This window comes from Balaenoptera acutorostrata, chromosome 6 (genome assembly GCF_949987535.1).
Source record: "Balaenoptera acutorostrata chromosome 6, mBalAcu1.1, whole genome shotgun sequence".
Classification (NCBI taxonomy): Eukaryota; Metazoa; Chordata; class Mammalia; order Artiodactyla; family Balaenopteridae; genus Balaenoptera; species Balaenoptera acutorostrata.
The window spans coordinates 16970929-16987823 of NC_080069.1; the positions used below are offsets into that span (position 1 = coordinate 16970929).

At 52.1% G+C, this 16895-nt stretch overlaps 1 protein-coding gene across 1 annotated transcript in view; it reads left to right on the forward strand.

The window, feature by feature from the left end:
• GFRA2 (GDNF family receptor alpha 2) overlaps positions 1–2715 on the forward strand; it is a 96279-nt gene extending 93564 nt beyond the window's left edge. The window contains exons 8-9 of the mRNA XM_057548651.1: positions 437–490; positions 1398–2715. Coding sequence (XP_057404634.1) covers positions 437–490; positions 1398–1520 — 177 coding nt within the window. The 3' untranslated portion in view covers positions 1521–2715. The remainder of the gene's footprint in view (positions 1–436; positions 491–1397) is intronic.
• Positions 2716–16895: the final 14180 nt, after the last annotated feature.

Below are 16895 nucleotides of genomic sequence, written 5' to 3' on the forward strand. Positions count from 1 at the left end.
TGCTGGTTCTGATCTGTGGCATTCATTCATTCATTCATTCATTCATTCACAGACATGTTAATGAATGACAGTTAAGAAACAGTAACTGAGTATAACATTTATTGAGCTGCTGTTACACAAGGAAAGAAAACATGGTCCCTGCCTCATCAAGAGGAACTCTGAGTATAGTAGACAGACCCGGGAGTGGCTTATTGCTCTATTAGGCTGTAGGTTGGAGAGCAGAGTTAGAACTCTCTTCTTCAAGAGCCCTAACCCCTGAGAGTGTCAGAGAAGGGCAAAGGTCTCTGTGCTTCCAGTGATCTTTGCGTGTACACTGTGATGTCAGTGGTGGATGGCAGGGCCACGGGATGTGTCGTCTCATCTGAGTCATGGGACAGAGGCTGGCCAGAGACCCAGCCCCGGTGATCCGTCCTTACTAGAGCCTTCTCTCCCACAGGAGCAGGGGCTGAAGGCCAATAACTCCAAAGAGTTAAGCATGTGCTTCACAGAGGTGAGTGAGGGCCTGAGTGGGGGTGGGTGCTGGGGCCTGGGCCAGAGGGGGTTGTTTTCCAGGAGAGCCTTGGACTTGAAGCTCCCAGATTCCATTGCATGGACTGGGCTAGCTGAGCTTCTGGCCCACCTGGACCTGGGTAGGTGCTCACTCTGTTGGGGGTGAGGCTGGGTGGGTGTAGATGTTGCAACCAGGGCCCTTACCTGTCTCTTGGGTGAGACGCAAGAGGCTGCTCTGAGCAGAGGTCCTGGCAAGCCTGCCTGACTCTTTAAGACAAGTGTTCCCAGCAGCCTGCTCTGTGCTGGTTCTGTGACATTGAGGAGGTGGAGAGATGGCACAGGACATGGGCCCTTCCTTGAGGGAGCCCCAGCGCAGGAGTAGATCTGTGACTATGTATATGTATAGCATATATATAACTTAGAGGAGAAGTAAAGTTAGTGTACGAGTCTGCAGAAGGAGAGAGTTCAGACAGGGGTGTGCAGCGGAGACTCCGTGGAGGGGGAGATTCCAGCAAATTCAGGAACCCGGAGAACAGAGCTTCTCTCTTCCCCCCTCGCCTCCCCTCCCCTCTCCTCTCCAGAAGCATGTCCTGTGGACCCCGGGACTTTCTTCCTTTAGATCTTTATACCATCCCCATCCTCGCTGGTCTGCATCAGCCGGGCAGGGAGAGCAGCCCGTTTCCCCGGGGGCTGCTGCCTTGTTCCCCGAGTAGTCAGCTGAGGCACAGCCCAGCTCCATGGAAGCCTGGCTCTGCAAAAGAGGGTCCCCTGGGTGACCAGGAGGGCAGGGGCCTTAGTGCTCCACTTCCAGAGTCCTTTTTTTTTTTTTTTTTTCTTTGCCTGATCCCAGCCCTACTGACTCGTTTGTCCTTCTCTCTGCTTCTGTTACCGCTTCTGCCTGGCCACAGCTCACGACCAATATCATCCCAGGGAGTAAAAGGGTGGTCAAACCTAACTCAGGCCCCCGCAGAGCCAGACCATCGGCTGCCTTGACCGCTGTCTCCTTCCTGATGCTGAAGCTGGCCTTGTAGGCTCTGGGAATCGCGTTGGGAGATTTCCGAAAGCTACACGGATGAGAACACCCGCCTGACAAAATGGAAACACACACAGACACACACACCTTGCAAAAAAAAAAAAAAGTCTTTTCCCACCTTGTCTCTGAACCTATCTCCTCCCAGGTTTCTTCTCTGGAGAAGTTTTTCTAAACCAAACAGACAAGCAGGCGGGCAGCCTAAGAGCTGGCCCAGAGGTCCCCTGGCAGGGGAAACCCAGTGCTGACGAGGGCACAAGGGTCTAGAGATGCCCTTCACTTTCTTCTGGTGTTTTCCTCTCTGGACCCTGCTGACATGAGAGACCAGGATGACGTCCCCACTGCCTAAGGGACATGGGCTGGGGCAGGATGGCTGCCACTCTTCTCAAGCTCTCCACTCCGGGGACCTGCTGGGGGCTGGCAGGGGGCGTCGGCAGCAGAGCAGCGAGGCTGCCCCCCGCAGAGTCCAGCTGGGTACCTTCAGCACCTCCAGGTGGCTTCAAGGATGGAGGTTATTTTGCCTCCCTTCTCTGAGGGCTGGATCTGACCTGTGGAGGTTGTGGTGCTGAGCCCCCTTGACCTCCACTGTAGCACAGGGTGGGAGGCTGGGCAGTTCCAGGGGGCTTGGGAGCCCAGCCTGCCTGGGAGATCCCGTTGGGGGTTGGGAGCAAAACTTGGATACCACCTCAAGGCTGACTCTTCCTGCTTGGTGGCAGGAGTTTTGAAATCAAAGAGAAATGATTTTTTTGTCCACTCCCTTGGTTTCTCTTGGGTCCATTTGGTGGGTCTCCCTTGGGAGGAAGGGGCTGGCGCCGAGAGGGACAGAGAAGACCACCGTGGCCCGTCTACCTGCACCACATTCTGGTCTCTGCGGCTCTCTCCAACTCTTTTCTCTCTGCCTCGCGCTTCTCTTTCCTCATTTCCGAGACGTACGCACACTGTATGTACATAACACGGCTCCTTTCTCAACATATATGTATATACACATCCGTATACATATATCGTGTGGTTCCCCCTCCTTTCCTTTTTTTAAGGAACAAAACAAACGAAACAATACCCTAACAGATGAGCGAAAATGTATTATTGTAAAGTTTATTTTTTTTAATAATGTTGTCTGTAATGGGAAGAAAAGGAGGTTGGCTCCCTGTGTCCCCGCCCCAGTCGGGTTGACTGGGCAGCGGAAGGGGGTTCCTGATCCACATCACGCTTAGCAGAGGCTCCAATAAACGTACTAGGAAGCAGTCTGCCTTCTGCCTCACTCTGGGTGTGTCTTTGCCCCTATTTTGTTCTTGGCCTAGTGCCAACCTCTTGGCTGCTTCCCGGGGGCTCCTGGTGGGCCTTGGGAGAGCCTGTGTGTCCGCGTGTGCACGCGTGTGTCTGTCGTGTGTCCGCGGTGTGGGTGATAGAGCTCTGTTAGGAGTCGGTGGGGCTGAGGTCCCGGCTGTGCTGAGCCGGCGGGCTGTTCACCTGTCATCTCCTCCCTCCCTTCCCAATCAGCACCAATGCCCGTTGGTCCCAAACTGGAAGAGAATGAAGGTAGCCGTGGGGATGGCGGAGGGGGGAGACAACCTGACATCACATCTTGCGGATGTTTTTGTTTGAAGGCTGCCTGGGTGGCCCTGTGAGGTGGCACAGTTGGTCTTAGGTAGAGTGGGTGGTATCTTCCTGCTGGGACTCCTGGTTTTTTTAAGGTATGTGATTGTGAAGGCAGAGACCTGGCCTCTTGGGTCCCAGCAGAGAAGGAAGACACTTGTGGTCCATCCTTTTTCTCTTTTTCTCCGTTTGCCACCCAGGCTCTGCCCGGACATTGGGGCTGCCATATTCTCTTGGAGAGATTCTCCTTCAGAGAATACTAGGGGAATGCCTGCTGGCCGCGTGTGTGTGTGTGTGCACGCGTGCGTACTGGCGAGTGTGAACTCGTGTGTGTTCAGGGCATGTGTGAGTATGCACACAGCAGGAGGGAGGAGGGAAGACTGCCAGGAGAAGGGATGGTTCTTGTGTCAGCATGACCTTCAGGGCTGCACATGATCCCCTCCTGTCACCACTGGGAGATGAGATGCTTCTCTCTCCCAATCCTGGGTTCCCCCAATGGCTCTTGTTCCTGGCTGCACACGCACTAGGAACATGGGTCCCTGGTGGTGATCAGGTTGGTGTGCTATGTTCCAGCCTCTGATGGAGGGACGGTGAGCCAGCCCGCCCTCTTCTCCAGCCACCGCTGGCCTTACGTGGGTAGAGCAAGGTAGAACAGCTGTGGAGTTCAGCTGGCAATCCATGTTCTTTGCAAACAGCAACGACTGATTCACTTAGAAGGCCTTGGGAGAAGTTGGCTTATAGAGTCAGTGGGAGATGGGAGGACCAAGGGAGGCTCGGGCAGGAACCAAAGGACATTTGAAGGGACAGAAGGCACAATCTACAGGGTCAGCGTGCCACTGTCTCTGTGATGAACGACAACCAACCATTGTCATCCAGCTGGCTCAGCTGGGGCCTTGTGCCTACTTCCGGCCCCACTTGGGTGGGAGAGGAGGCTATATGTCATGTCTGGCATCCATAATGGGAGATAAACCCTTGGCTTGCGTCATGGGGGAGAGAAAATTTCCCCAAAGGAACTGGAGGTGCCATTATGAAGGAGGGATAGAGGCTGGGCAGCTTTACTCTGCCTTAAAACATCTCCCCACCCAGGTATCACATAGCTGAAATTTTACCATTAAATATTCATTCCTTTGGTTGAGATGATTCCTGTTCTCCATGATCCTCTCAAAATATGTAAATAAAACTGGGAAGAATAAAGTTTCACTATCTTAATGCTAATTAGTTTAATGGTTTGAATGAATCTTAGTAACACTAAGGCATTTGAGCCTACACTTTGAAATTAGGCTAGGGGGACAGATAAGTGGAGAGAAGCAGGAAACGAATTGAGACAAGATTGGTAGGGGCCACCAGAGATCTGAAATTACTTTCGCGTTCTTTCGGGGAGAGTCATCTACATGAAGTATAGGCCCACTGTGCCTTTACTGCAGAGTCAGCAGTTTGTACAATGAGCTTTTTCTTTTTGCCACCAGCCCCATGGGGACTGCTGATCTGGGATACGCATCTGTCTGCAAGGCTGTCTTATCCTGTTTTCTAAGCTCTAGTATACTGTCAAGACTGAAACCCTATAGGGATGCTTCTGTGCCCTCCCTGGGGAAGCTTCCAGCCTGGGGCAACTGTGGTTCAGCCCAGAACCCAGACATCAGCTTCCTGCCTGGCTCTTGCCCTGCCGCCCTCCTCTCAATGCAGCTGGGACCACTCGACTGGGCTAAAGGCCTAGAAGAGACCTACAGCGGCAGTGGGGGATCCAAGGAGGCTGGTTCAGGGGCTCAGAGGACTTGGAATCCAGCGGGCCGCGCCCTGGCCCTGGGCGGCCCTGGTGTGCGGGCCGCGTGGCTGGTTCCCTGCCTTGTTCTGAGATCAGACACAGAGTTGTTTTCTCAGTTCCCTGCACCCCAGGCCCTGTTTGGCAACACAGGTTTCCCAGGATTGCTCAACGCTGCTCTCATGAGTCCTTCCAAGGATTTCATCCCCAGGCCCCAGCAGGGCCCAGCTGTGGCAGCTCCAGGGCTGGCAAGAGGGTACATTTGGGGGTGAGGCAGACCTGGAGTTGAATTCCAAATCTGCTGATCACCAGCTGGGTGACCATGTCCAATCTGAGCCTCAGTTTCTCTATCTGTGAAAAGGGGCCGGCAGTCCTGCCTCATGAGGACGGTGTTGGGATTAAATGGGATACCCTGCCAAGTGCGTGGCACTCAGCTACGCCCCTCCCTTCGCCCGGTGGCCACATGACGCTGGGCCTCCGTAGATTCTCAGCTGCTGCCTGGCCGGCCAGGGTTCCTCCTCTTGGCAGCGGGAAGAGCTGTGCTGGGGTCTGTCCTTGGAGCTTCTCCCTTCTTCCTCCTCCTCTCTGTGTCCTGAGATGCTTTCACGGATTCCCTGTGGCAGAAACAAGAAATGATCACCATCAGGCCCTTGGACTCTGCTCTTGGAAGCATTGCCAAGTGGAGTTAAGAGGGTGGGGGCAGGGGAGGCGAGGGAAAAAAGGAAACTTCCTCCTGTATGTAAAGCAGAGTTGAATTGATCTGCAAGTCGCTGAGGGCAGTGGCTACAGAACATCCAAATGTCACGCTCCCAGGAGTCCGCTCTCTGAGTGGCCACCCCCTCTCCACTCGGGAAGGCAGAAGATGTGCCTTTGCCGTGGGTGCCGCCAGCTCAAAACGGAGACCAGGGCGCACTGACTGGCCGTGGGAGCTGGGGCAGGCAGGCTGGCGTGGCATCCCTGGTGGGGCCCAAGGCAAGACCAGAGCAGCTTCACCTCCAGGGGTTTTGAGGAACTCCCTGCAGGGAGGGAGCCCCAGGTCTGCAACCCAAGCTTTTGGGAATGAGTTCTGAGTCATCTTGATGCTTTGTGAGCAGAACCGCCTCCCCTGTGACTTCCCTATAGAAAAAAGGGCTGGCAATGAGGCGGGAGTCTGAGCACATACTCAAGTCCATATTCTCTCCTCCTGAAGTCTGGGGTGTACCTGGAGAGGGTGTCAGGGGACCTGGGCTCAAACTCTGGCTTGGCCACCCATCAGCTAGCGACCCTAGCTAAGTCACGGAACTTCCCTGAGCCTCAGAAATGTTGCTCTAGATTGGGGATTGGCAAACATTTTTTTTCAAGGGCCAGCTAATAAATATGATAGGCTTCGTGGGCCATGGCGTCTTGGTTGCAACTACCAACTCGGCCACTGTAGCTTGAAAACAGAGGCAATACGTAAGTGATGGGACCTGGCTGCGTTCCAATAAAACTGGATTTACAAAAACAGGCCGAGGCTGGAGTTGACCCCCCTGTTCTAGATGATCTCTGAGACCAAGATCTCAATCCCAGGCTCTCTGACCATAGGGCTTTGGTGGCAGGAAGTGATGACAGGTGGTGGGGCTGAAATCATCCACAGATCGGAGGAAGAGAGAGGGCAGGTCGCCACTGCGACAGGGAGGTAAAGGCAGATGAGCTGGTGGAAGAGGATGCTGGGAGGAGAAGCCCCACATTGGGCAGGGGCTGTGGGGGAGAATCCAGGTAGCCTGTGGGCCATACAAACATAGGTGTGGTCTGGAGAATGAGGGCTGCACGGGTGATTTTGAAGTTGTCCTCTGTACAGGGGCATCGGGCCGGGAGGGCGTATGAGCTTGCAATTCAGCTGCTCTCAACTCATCCATCCGTGTATCCACCTGAGCCCTAAGGAGGGGCTGCCATTCCCTGGTTTGCAGGAAGGCGCCAGAAGGAGCTGTGGTCCAGGGCAAGGGAAGCTGCCGCTCCATGGGTGTGAGGGGAGAAGTTCTCATGTGAATGCAGAGAAGGTCCAGCAGGGCAGTGGGGCTCTGAGAGCCCCTGTGTGGCTGTTGGCAAGTCACTTAACCTGGCCGGCCCCCACTTTGCTCGTCTACAAAGGGAAGGGTCAGAGACGCTGCTCTCCAAGGTTCCCGTCCACAGTAGGATTCTGTGATTCTATGACTGCCAGTTATTTCTGAACTCATCAGCCTGGCACAGAATAACTTGGAAGGAGGCGGAACTCATCTCTCTTTCAATAAACACCGCCACCCTGCTTGGTGGCTCCAATTTGTCACCAATCATCTTATGCAGAACTGCAGACTGCTGCCTTGGGTCTCACTCTGGGTATGGCTGACGGTAGTGCCCCTCATGCTTTGCCCCATTCCTCTTTTCAGACAACAGTGTTTCCTGGAAGGTTCATACCCATCGGCCACGTGGAACAGCCACCAAGCCGGCCCTGGCCTCCCTCCCTGGGTACGGTGCTCTCTAGTCACCACTTTGACCTGGATCCTGCTGGGCAGTCAGAGGTCACAGAGCCTCCCCCACGGGGACCAGCCAGGCAGAAGTGACTGATTCTCATCTAACGTCCCCGTAGGAGGAGTTTGCATAGTTACCACCATGAGCATGATTCAGGGTGCTGAAGCTCTTGCAGCCAGAAGAGAGGCTTCCAGGAAAACCTCCCCCTTGATTTTTCCCGAGCCTGCATGGTGGACTGACCTCTCTCCTCTCCTCCCGCGCCCACCCACATGCGGGAACCTGACAGTTTAAAATACAGGCAGCAGCTCTTACTCTTCTCCATTTCAAAACGAGAGTCCGGCCTGGTTGGCCAAACAAATCCTTGTGGGATAACACCACTGGCCCAGTCCAGCCTCCACTTTTATCCTCAGTGGAAGATGAAAGGCCTTTTTTTTCAGGGGCCCCAGTAACCTGAAATCACTCTTATTAATTCTCACTGTGTTAGAAAGCTGGGTGAGTGTGAGAACACAGTGACACGAAGGACGAAAAGGCCTGCCTCCCAGAAGTATAGTCATAGCATTTCTACCTGGGGGGCTGCTGAAATCACCTTCTCTCCCAAATGGAGGAGACTTGACTTTATTGATGATTGGAAATGGTCCAGAGATGCTGTCATTCCAGGGGATGGCGATGACCCCTCGCTAGCCCCTCAAACTCACCCAAACCCGTGCATCTCTCTGTCCAGCCCAGGGTAGCTGTGGAAGGACAGGCCTAGAAAAAGCCTGGGCAATCTGGGGAGCAGCTACAATTGCTGGGTCCCTCCCTGCCGCGAGTGGAGGTGGGGCTGTGCTAGCGCCGTGGGCCTCATTCCTCTTGGGCGTCGGCTGGGGGGACTTCCTCCACTCCACCCCATCACCTGCCCCGAGTCTGCAGGGGGAAAGGGACCCCGCTCAGAGAGCAGGGTGGGGCTTTCTTCCCCACGCATCAGGGGGACAGCTCAGCCTGGCCCCGTCCTGGGCATCTCCATGTGGACTCAGGAATCCACATCCTCAGCATAAAATTTGATACGCTCAGGACAGTGGGAGGACTGGGAGTGCCACCTCCATCTGAATAACTGTAACTGATCATGTGACTGATTTCCGGTGGGAGATCGGTGCTCCCGGGGACCCCCTCAGGTTCTGTTCATCTGCAGGACCTCTGACTTCTATCCCTGGGGGTTGTTCCCCCAGAGAATCTGCCATCCCCTCCCACACCCCCCCCCCCGCCCCCGGCTCCATCCTCTTTGTCAGGCCAGGGCTGTGGCCTCAGACACCTTTCCTTACTGTTGAAGCGACTCCAGAGCCTCCACCTTTGGCAGGTGGGCTCTGAGACCACAGGTGTGGGCTCTGGGTACGGCCCTGGCTGTGCCCCGGGGTTAGCTGACTCCCCATGGCTGTGTCTTGTTAGGAATTCAGCTTGGCGCACACTTGGAATCGTTCTCTTCCAGGAAATCTGTCTTTCATCCTCTTCCTTTTGAGCCTTCTTCTGCCTGGCTGGCTTTCTCCCTCGTCACCTTCTGGTGCAGGCATTTTTGTTCAGCGTTTGCAGGCCCTGGAGAAGTGAGGCTTTCTCCCTCCAAGTCCTCTGCTTCAGGTCAGGCTGCTCTTCCTCTCAGAGGCTGGATCCAACTGAGCAGCATATCGGGGGACCATCCACCCCAAGTCCCTGAACTGGCCTCCCTGTCACCATCATTGCATCTGCATCTCCCCATTGTCTGGTCCAGCCCCTTTGTAGGGTACTCTCCCTTCCACGGGGAGTGGAGTTGAGAGCAGAAACTATGAGGTTGACATCAGTATGTTAGGCAGCCTCCTCCGCTCCTGCGGTTTGTTCAAGTATTGCCATTTCCCCCCTAGTTTTAGCCTCTTCAGATTTCACTGCGTATTTTCTTGCATCCCTCTACAACCTGGGCCCAAGTTCCTCTCATTTGAATTAACTGGGGAGTTAAGGTAGACTCATCTGAATGAATAAAAAATCTAAACTATAGGATCTTGCTTAACAAATATAGTCTAATATCTAAAGTAGGCCTTGAAATGGCCTGGGAGGTCTCCAGGATCTGGTCTGGCTGCCTTTCCCACCTCCTCTCCAACTGTTCCCCCCCTGCCCCGACTCTGCTCCAGCCACCTTGGCCTCCTGCTGTTCTTTGAACACACCAGGCTGGCTCCCACCTTAGAGTCTTTGTAGCGCTGTTCCATCTCCCTCCCTCCCTTCCTTCCTTCAGGTTCCCTGCTCAGATGTCAGCTAATTAAAGAGATCTTCCTTGTCCAAGGCACGCTTCCTTGCCCCCTACTTCAGGACTTCGCATCTTGAACACTTACTTTCCCAAAGCTTATCACACTTACTTATCACCTTCAGATCCACTATACTATACATACACATATATGTTCATGTGTGCGCAGAGTGTGTGTTGGGTATTTATTATCTACTTCCTTCTACTACAATGTAAACGCCAAGAGGGCAGGATCTTCATCTTTTGTGTTTTCAGCACCATGTCCTTAGCACCTACTACAGTGCCTGGCAGAGAGGAACTTCAGCAAGTGTTTGTTGATTGACTGAAAGAAAGTAGATATGGAATTTCAGTGGGTCCCAGGAGAGTGTGCAGGTGGAACGCTGAGAAAAAATGAGGAACAGAAATCTGGACTTAATATATTGAAGCAGAAGCCCAGGGAGTGCTAGGCTGGGCCAACTTTTCCCTTGTTGAAGCAAGTCCGGAGACTACATAGTATCCCAGGCCACACCGTGTGTCCTCAGCAGCAAGGCTGAGGCTAGAAATCCAGACTCTATTTCCTAGTCCGATCCTCCTTTTTTTCTTCTCTTAGGCGGTTACATACATACCCTGAAATCTCATTTAAAAGAATTAATTTGCTCAGCAAACTCTCTTCTGTTGGGTAGAACAAAGAGAATTTTGGTTCAGCCATCAAAGCACCGTGGATCTCAGCCTGGTTGGAATTGGGGAGGATGTTGAAGGGAACCCTGTGGGGAGAGCTTCTTGGTAGCAGATAGAGACTCGGACATCTGTTTAAACAAGTTCAGCTGAGTTCCTCTGTGGGAAGCTTATCTCATAATGAAGCCGACTGTCATCTGGATTTCTGCATCTTGTCCCTTTAAATAACCTCATGTCCTGGTTTACCCAGCCTCAACCTCCTAGGGAAAAAAAAAAATGACATTCCAGTGCAAAAAAGCCAGGCTTCTACAAGTCTCTTTCTGAATTTGCACCAAGAGTGCATGCTTGCTCTGCACTGCGGCCAGATGTCTTGGTAAATAAGCTGGGAAGTTAGTAAGGAAAAATCAACCCAGGGCACGTGCCTGAGCGTGGAAGTGTTAAGGAGGAGCCTGGTTAGAGAGGGAGGAAAGGGGAGCGGGGTGGGGGTGGGGTTGTTATTTACTAAGTGGGAACTACTGATAATGAAAGGGGAAACCCAGACTTGCTTGTTCAGGTATGTGATTGAGAAAGGCCACCAGCCAAGGGACAGGGAGCTTGTTGAAAATCACCAAGCCATCATAACCGAGACCAACAGCTGCCTCTCGAAATGGGGAGGAAACATACAATCTCAGGAGAGCGATAAAATGGGAAGATTCCAATGTGCTCTGGTGGACAAACACAACTTCATGAAACGTCCATTTGGGTGAGGGCCTCTATAGGATAATCATCCTCCTGGCCAATGGTGATAGAGAGTGAGGAGCATTGGTCAGGGGCCAGGGCTGGGGTCAGAGGCCAAAGTTCCTCCACCTCCCTCTGGTCAGGGGTCACAAAGATGCTAACTTTTTTTTTTAACATCTTTATTGGAGTAGAATTGCTTTACAAGGGTGTGTTAGTTTCTGCTGTATCACAAAGTGAATCAGCTATACATATACATATATCCCCTTATCCCCTCCCTCTTGCGTCTCCCTCCCACCCTCCCTATCCCACCCCTCTAGGTGGACGCAAAGCACTGAGCTGATCTCCCTGTGCTATGTGGTTGCTTCCCACCAGCTATCTATTTTACATTTGGTAGTGTATATATGTCCATGCCACTCTCTCACTTCGTCCCAGCTTACCCTTCCCTCTCCCCATGTCCTCAAGTCCATTGTCTACGTCTGTGTCTTTATTCTTGTCCTGTCCCTAGGTTCTTCAGAACGATTTTTTTTTTTAGATTCCGTATATATGTGTTAAGATGCTGACTTTTGAAGACAAAGGTAAAGGGAGGGACCACGAATGGCCAGCCCTGGGTCTTAAGTTTTCTAAATTTGCTGACGATCTTGTACTTAAAAGAATGCTCAGTGGAGCTCAGCGGATCAGCTCTGTCGATTTCACAACTGCGGGGTCACACATGTTTTCTCTTTCTGATGCTCTCGTTCTGCAGTGAGGGCCCCTGGGATATGTGTACACGAGTGGGTATATATATATATATGCGCACATGTAGAAGTTGCTTGTTGGCAGAACGCAGAGGGTGGGTGGAATTTTTTTCCTCTTATACAGTTCTCTGAACCAAACCCTGAGTTCCTTTATGGGAAGCTGACTGACTAGCAAATCACAGGAAGTGGACAGAGAAATGACCGGACTGTATGAACGCTGCCTCTTTGGCCTGGCCCTCCATCCACGCAGCTTCTTGTGGTCTCAGGTGACCACGGGGACCATGATTTGTCCTAGCAGTGGCTGGGGGGAAGCCCACTCAGCTGGTGGGTCCTGCTGCCAGTCTGCCTGCCTCCCGCCCAGGGCCATTTCCCTCCATGGCCCCCATGAAGGTATTCTTCCTGCGATAATTTGCAACTAGTGAGGAATTTAGCTAAGTCCCTCATTTGCCTTTTAAAAATGTCATTAGCTATTTGCACATGAACTCAGAGAGAAATCAGAGGAAGTGTGCAAGGGAAGAGAGAAGCATCCACAGAGGAGGCTGGTGGAAGGATTTCCCCTTTCACTTTTCTTGGGTTCCCTGCGCTGGGTGGATATTGTCTCCTAATAAAAGATGGATGGGATTTTGGGACACTGCATTCTCCTAATAAAAGATGGATGGAATTTTTGGATACTGCATTCCTTTGGATAGAGTCCTGGATGTGTTCTTTCTTTGGAGAATTCTGTATCTGGCCCTCAGAGCTGTAAGAAGTGGCCATGCCTTTGAGATGGAGGGCAGGCAAAGGGCAGAGGGGTCCTAAAAAGCTCCTCATCACTGAGAAGTAGCAGTTAGTGGGGGCTCTAGCCTGGCTGATCTGCCAGGATGAGCAAGGCTGGGAGGAAAATGTGTAAGGGAGTCAGGCAAGCGGTCCCCCTCCTGGTCTAGGTCACTTGCATCTGTCAGTCCCAGTTTCCTCTTCCATCAGGTGAGTGGTTTGGACCAGGTATCAGGCAATCTAGAATGAGCAGAGTGGGTAAGAGCTGTGGGTGGCCAACTTGAGAAGATGGGCTGTCTCAACCCGGGCCAGCTCAATTTCCAGGCCTTCAACAGTAAGCTCCAGCGTTGTGACCTTGGGAAGCCACTTTGAAGAGCTGGAGGTATTGGATGAAATGCCTAGTGCAGGGGCTGGTACATAGCAGGCTCTTAAAAAATAGGTTCCCTTCTCATTTCTTTGTTTTCTCACTGCCTACTCCTACATTCTTCTGCTCAGTTGTAGCACCAAGTTTGGGAACTGGAAAGCCACATAGGGGTACTGCATTAGTTTGATTCCCTGCCTAACTCTGTGCACTGGGTGACGTTCCAGCGTCCTACTCTCGGCTCTCTTGGGAGATTGCTGTAAGTCACGGCCACTTGATGGAGGTTTGCGCTGTCTGCAAACCCATTCTGGAAGACACTGCCCTTTATAGGCCATGTCCCTGAAATATGGATACATATGACCTTAGACTTGAGTACAGGGAAATAAAGGCTCCCTTGATGTTAGACTACTGTGGAACGGATCGTAGTTCCCCTTTCTGCTTTGGTTGCCAGAAAACTCAATTAAATTGTGTGCTTAGGAGCTCTAATGTCTGAAATACTTGGACTAGCCAACCTCTCTTACACATCCTTCAAGGAAAACTTCTGTGACTCCCCAAGTCTGGGAAAGAGGCTGACTTCAGTGTTCCTGGTGTTCGTGCTTTCCTTCTACAGAACATTATCAGGCTGACTGTTTCATTTCCTTTCTCTCAACACACACACACACACACACACACACACACACACACACACATCCCCCTTTAAGTTCCTTGAGGTCAGAGAGTGTGTCCTTCAGCTCGGTACGCCCTGCACAGGATCTGGATCTGGACCTTACAAGATACTCAATAAACGCTCGTAGAATGGAGAGATGAATGAATGAACACACGATTAAATAGAACATTTTAGTTCAAATGTCAGATACAATCATCTTCTCTTTCTACTCTCTGGGGTTTGATCTTTTACAATTATTGCACACCTTTATTATAAACACAACTTGAAAGCTTTTTGAAATTACATGGGGTGAGGGGTATAAATCAATGAACAAATAAATAACGACATTCCTCTTCCACAAAGCCTTCTTTGCCAACCCCAGCCGGCAAGTGCCTTGCGTTCAGGACCATGGATTTTGGAGAGAAGCAGGATGTGCATTTTCTGGCTCTGTCCCTTAACAGCTGTGTGAACTTGGGCAAGTTGCTTTGCATCTAACCTTCTGTTGTCTGACTCATAAAGATGGAGGTCATAGAATTTCCCTCGTGGGGTTGTGGAAGATGCAACAAGACCACATAAGTAAAGGGTGTAACAGAGTACTTGGCCCGATGGAAGCGCTCAGCAAATTTTTATGATGAGTGCAGAAGAGTCTCCGGTACCGTGAATGATGTGCCCCGTGTGCCCTGTGTTCTAACTTGACTTTGAGCCCCTGGAGCCACGTGCCTTGCCTGATGCTCCTCTTGGGTCATCTTGACCACCTGGCTCAGGACTGGCCTCACTGGTTCTGCAAATCCCCAAATAAACTTCTGACACCATTAGAAAAAGTGTCCAGGCAAATCCTGGTCTGGTTCCGTGTGTCTTTAGCACAGAGATCTGGGAGGGGCCTTTGAGGCCAGATGGTCTGACTTTCATTTCACAGTGCGAGAAATTGGGGTCTAGGCAAGTGCTGGGTAGCCAGGCTGGCTGGCACCCTGGGCTTTTGACATCAGGCAAGGACACCTTCCCCGTCACCATGTTGCTCCACCTGGCCATAGGCAGAGACCCTTGTTGGGGACAGACTGAGCCTGGCCTGGGGTTATGGGCCCTCCGAGCACGGGGCTTCGGGGCGCTCTCTTGAAGCTGCAGTAATTATCCGAGGTGCAGGCATGTAGCTTTGTGTTTCCAAAGTGCTATTTCACAGCCATGATCTTGTTTCATCGTCTCAGGACTGTGAAGTAGGCTGGCAGTGGTTTTCATGTGGATTCTCTGAGAGAAGCTTGAGGGCCAGAGAGGTTAAGTGATGGGGTGGGGATCTCTCAGCCCATGAGTGACCGGGCTGGGATAGGAACTGTAGCCTGGGAGCCTGGGTCCCTGCTCTTTGCCCTGTGCCTGGTGGAAACGCGCCAGAGGCTGTGTCGAGCAGTTGGCACTGTCCCTGAAGTTTGCTCCGAAGAAGGTCAGAGCCTGAATCCCAACCAGTCCAGCCTGTGGAAGCTGAGGGGTCCTGGCCTTTTACTGAGGCCTCCTTTGCCCGTGGCTTACATGGGATGATGGCATCAGGGGCAGACCAGGGGTAACTCTGAAGGCCTTGATTCGTCTCCGGGCTGGGTTCAAAGTCAAACGCTCCGACAGCATTGCCAAAGACAGCATGAATAATGTGGTAGGGTGGGCATGGGGGCTCGTGTGCAGAGTTAAGGCTCTGAAGTTTGCCCTGAGGCTGTGTCATGTCTACACACGCATCCATTCAGGGCGGCCACCCGGACACATGCACGGATTGGCATTTAGCAACTTTCCAAATGCGAATTGTAGTATAAAATTAAATTCACATTTAAGGGCCTTTAAAGCATAGCCTATTTATTCAGCAGCTTTTTATGAAGCCCTCACCGATTTATAATCTATGCGGGAACTCACTCCACATGGCTGAGAGCTGGGGGTTAACCCTTAGCTGGAAGAAACACATCTCCTGGATTCAGACACAGGAAGCCAGGGGCGGTGAATAACTCAAGGAGGCAGGTGGGACCTCGTAGGGGGAGGCGGTCTGCCTGCCACCCTTGCCTCTGCCCTGATGACCCACATCTTCCCCTAGTCCTCTGGAAATCCCTGAGGGCCCGGAGCCTGAGATGCAGGAAAAAGGTATTCATTCAACACCATTTATCCAGAGCCGGCTGTGTGCTGACCACGGGGAGCCCAAGGAGGACCTGCCTTAAAAAGTGCCCGATGGGCCAGCCAGGAGCACGGGCGTCCCCTTTCCGTGTGCAGGTGCCTGGTGCCCATAAACTCCTGTCCCCTGGCCTCTCCCCACACCTTCCCAGGAAGTGCAGAAAGACTTGTCACCCCCTCTCCCCCACCCACCCCGGGTAGATCCCCAGGCCTTCGGTTCGGCAGGGTGTCCTCCAAATGTTTTCAATTAAGTCTGTTCTCGGGAGGAAAGTCCTTTCCGAATACTTGGGCCAGGCAAGCCACTTTCTCTGCAATCTCCTTCTGGAGAATGACTCGGGCCTTAGAGGGTGTTTCTTCTGCTTCTGCTGGGGAGCATTTGTGCTAATTATTTGCCATCTCAGTTACATAACCAGGCCTTTGTCAGCGGTTTTCCAATGGGACTGTATGTCAAGTGGGGATTTGCTATTCAGCAAGCATTTCTGTTGAATGCTCCGGAAAGCCCACGGAGCTATAATTGTGCTTCTGCCCTGCTGGGTCCCGCGTGTCACCGGGACGCCAACCCAGACTTCGGAGCCTTTGTGGTGAGCTCAGGAGCTCTCTGTCACTGTGGCAGCTGCTCCAAAGGACACTCAACCCGGGAAATTCTGAGTCCATCTGTGTTGGCGGGGCCCGGCACACCGACTCTGGCCTCAGCTGGAGCAGGAACATTTATTGGAAGAGGTGGAAAGAGCTCTCCTACAGGAAATGCAACCCTGAGCCCGGCCCTGGATCCTCTTGTTTAATATTAAGCTCAAGCTTCAAACCTCATTTACTAAAATCTCATTAACGGCAGTGATAGTGGCTAATTTTAGTTATGTCCCTTTCAGGCATTTTACATGGGTTACCTTCCTTAATCCTAATAACAATCCTATGAGAAGGTGTTATTATTTGCTCCATTTTACAGACATGGAAACTGAGGCTAACAGAGGCTTAATACCTTGTCCAAGGTCACTTAGTTGTGGTAAGTGGTGGTGGTGGAGGCTTGGGATTTGAACCCGGGGCCTCCTGCTTATTGCTTTGTTAGCTTGTTCATTTTTACAAACAGATATTGTATGTTTTCTATGTGTCCAGCACTGAAATGCGAAGGAAGTCCTCACCCTGGAGAAGCTCAGGGTCTAATGGGGAGGACTTCTTGGAAGCATACCACTGGGCGTAGCAAGTAGAAGATGTACAGAGCACACAGCACTCCCAGGAGGGTGGCAGAGCATTAATGACTGTTGGTGTACAGGAAAGGGTCAGGGTGGCCTCATGGAGATGGTGGGATGCTTGAGCTGAG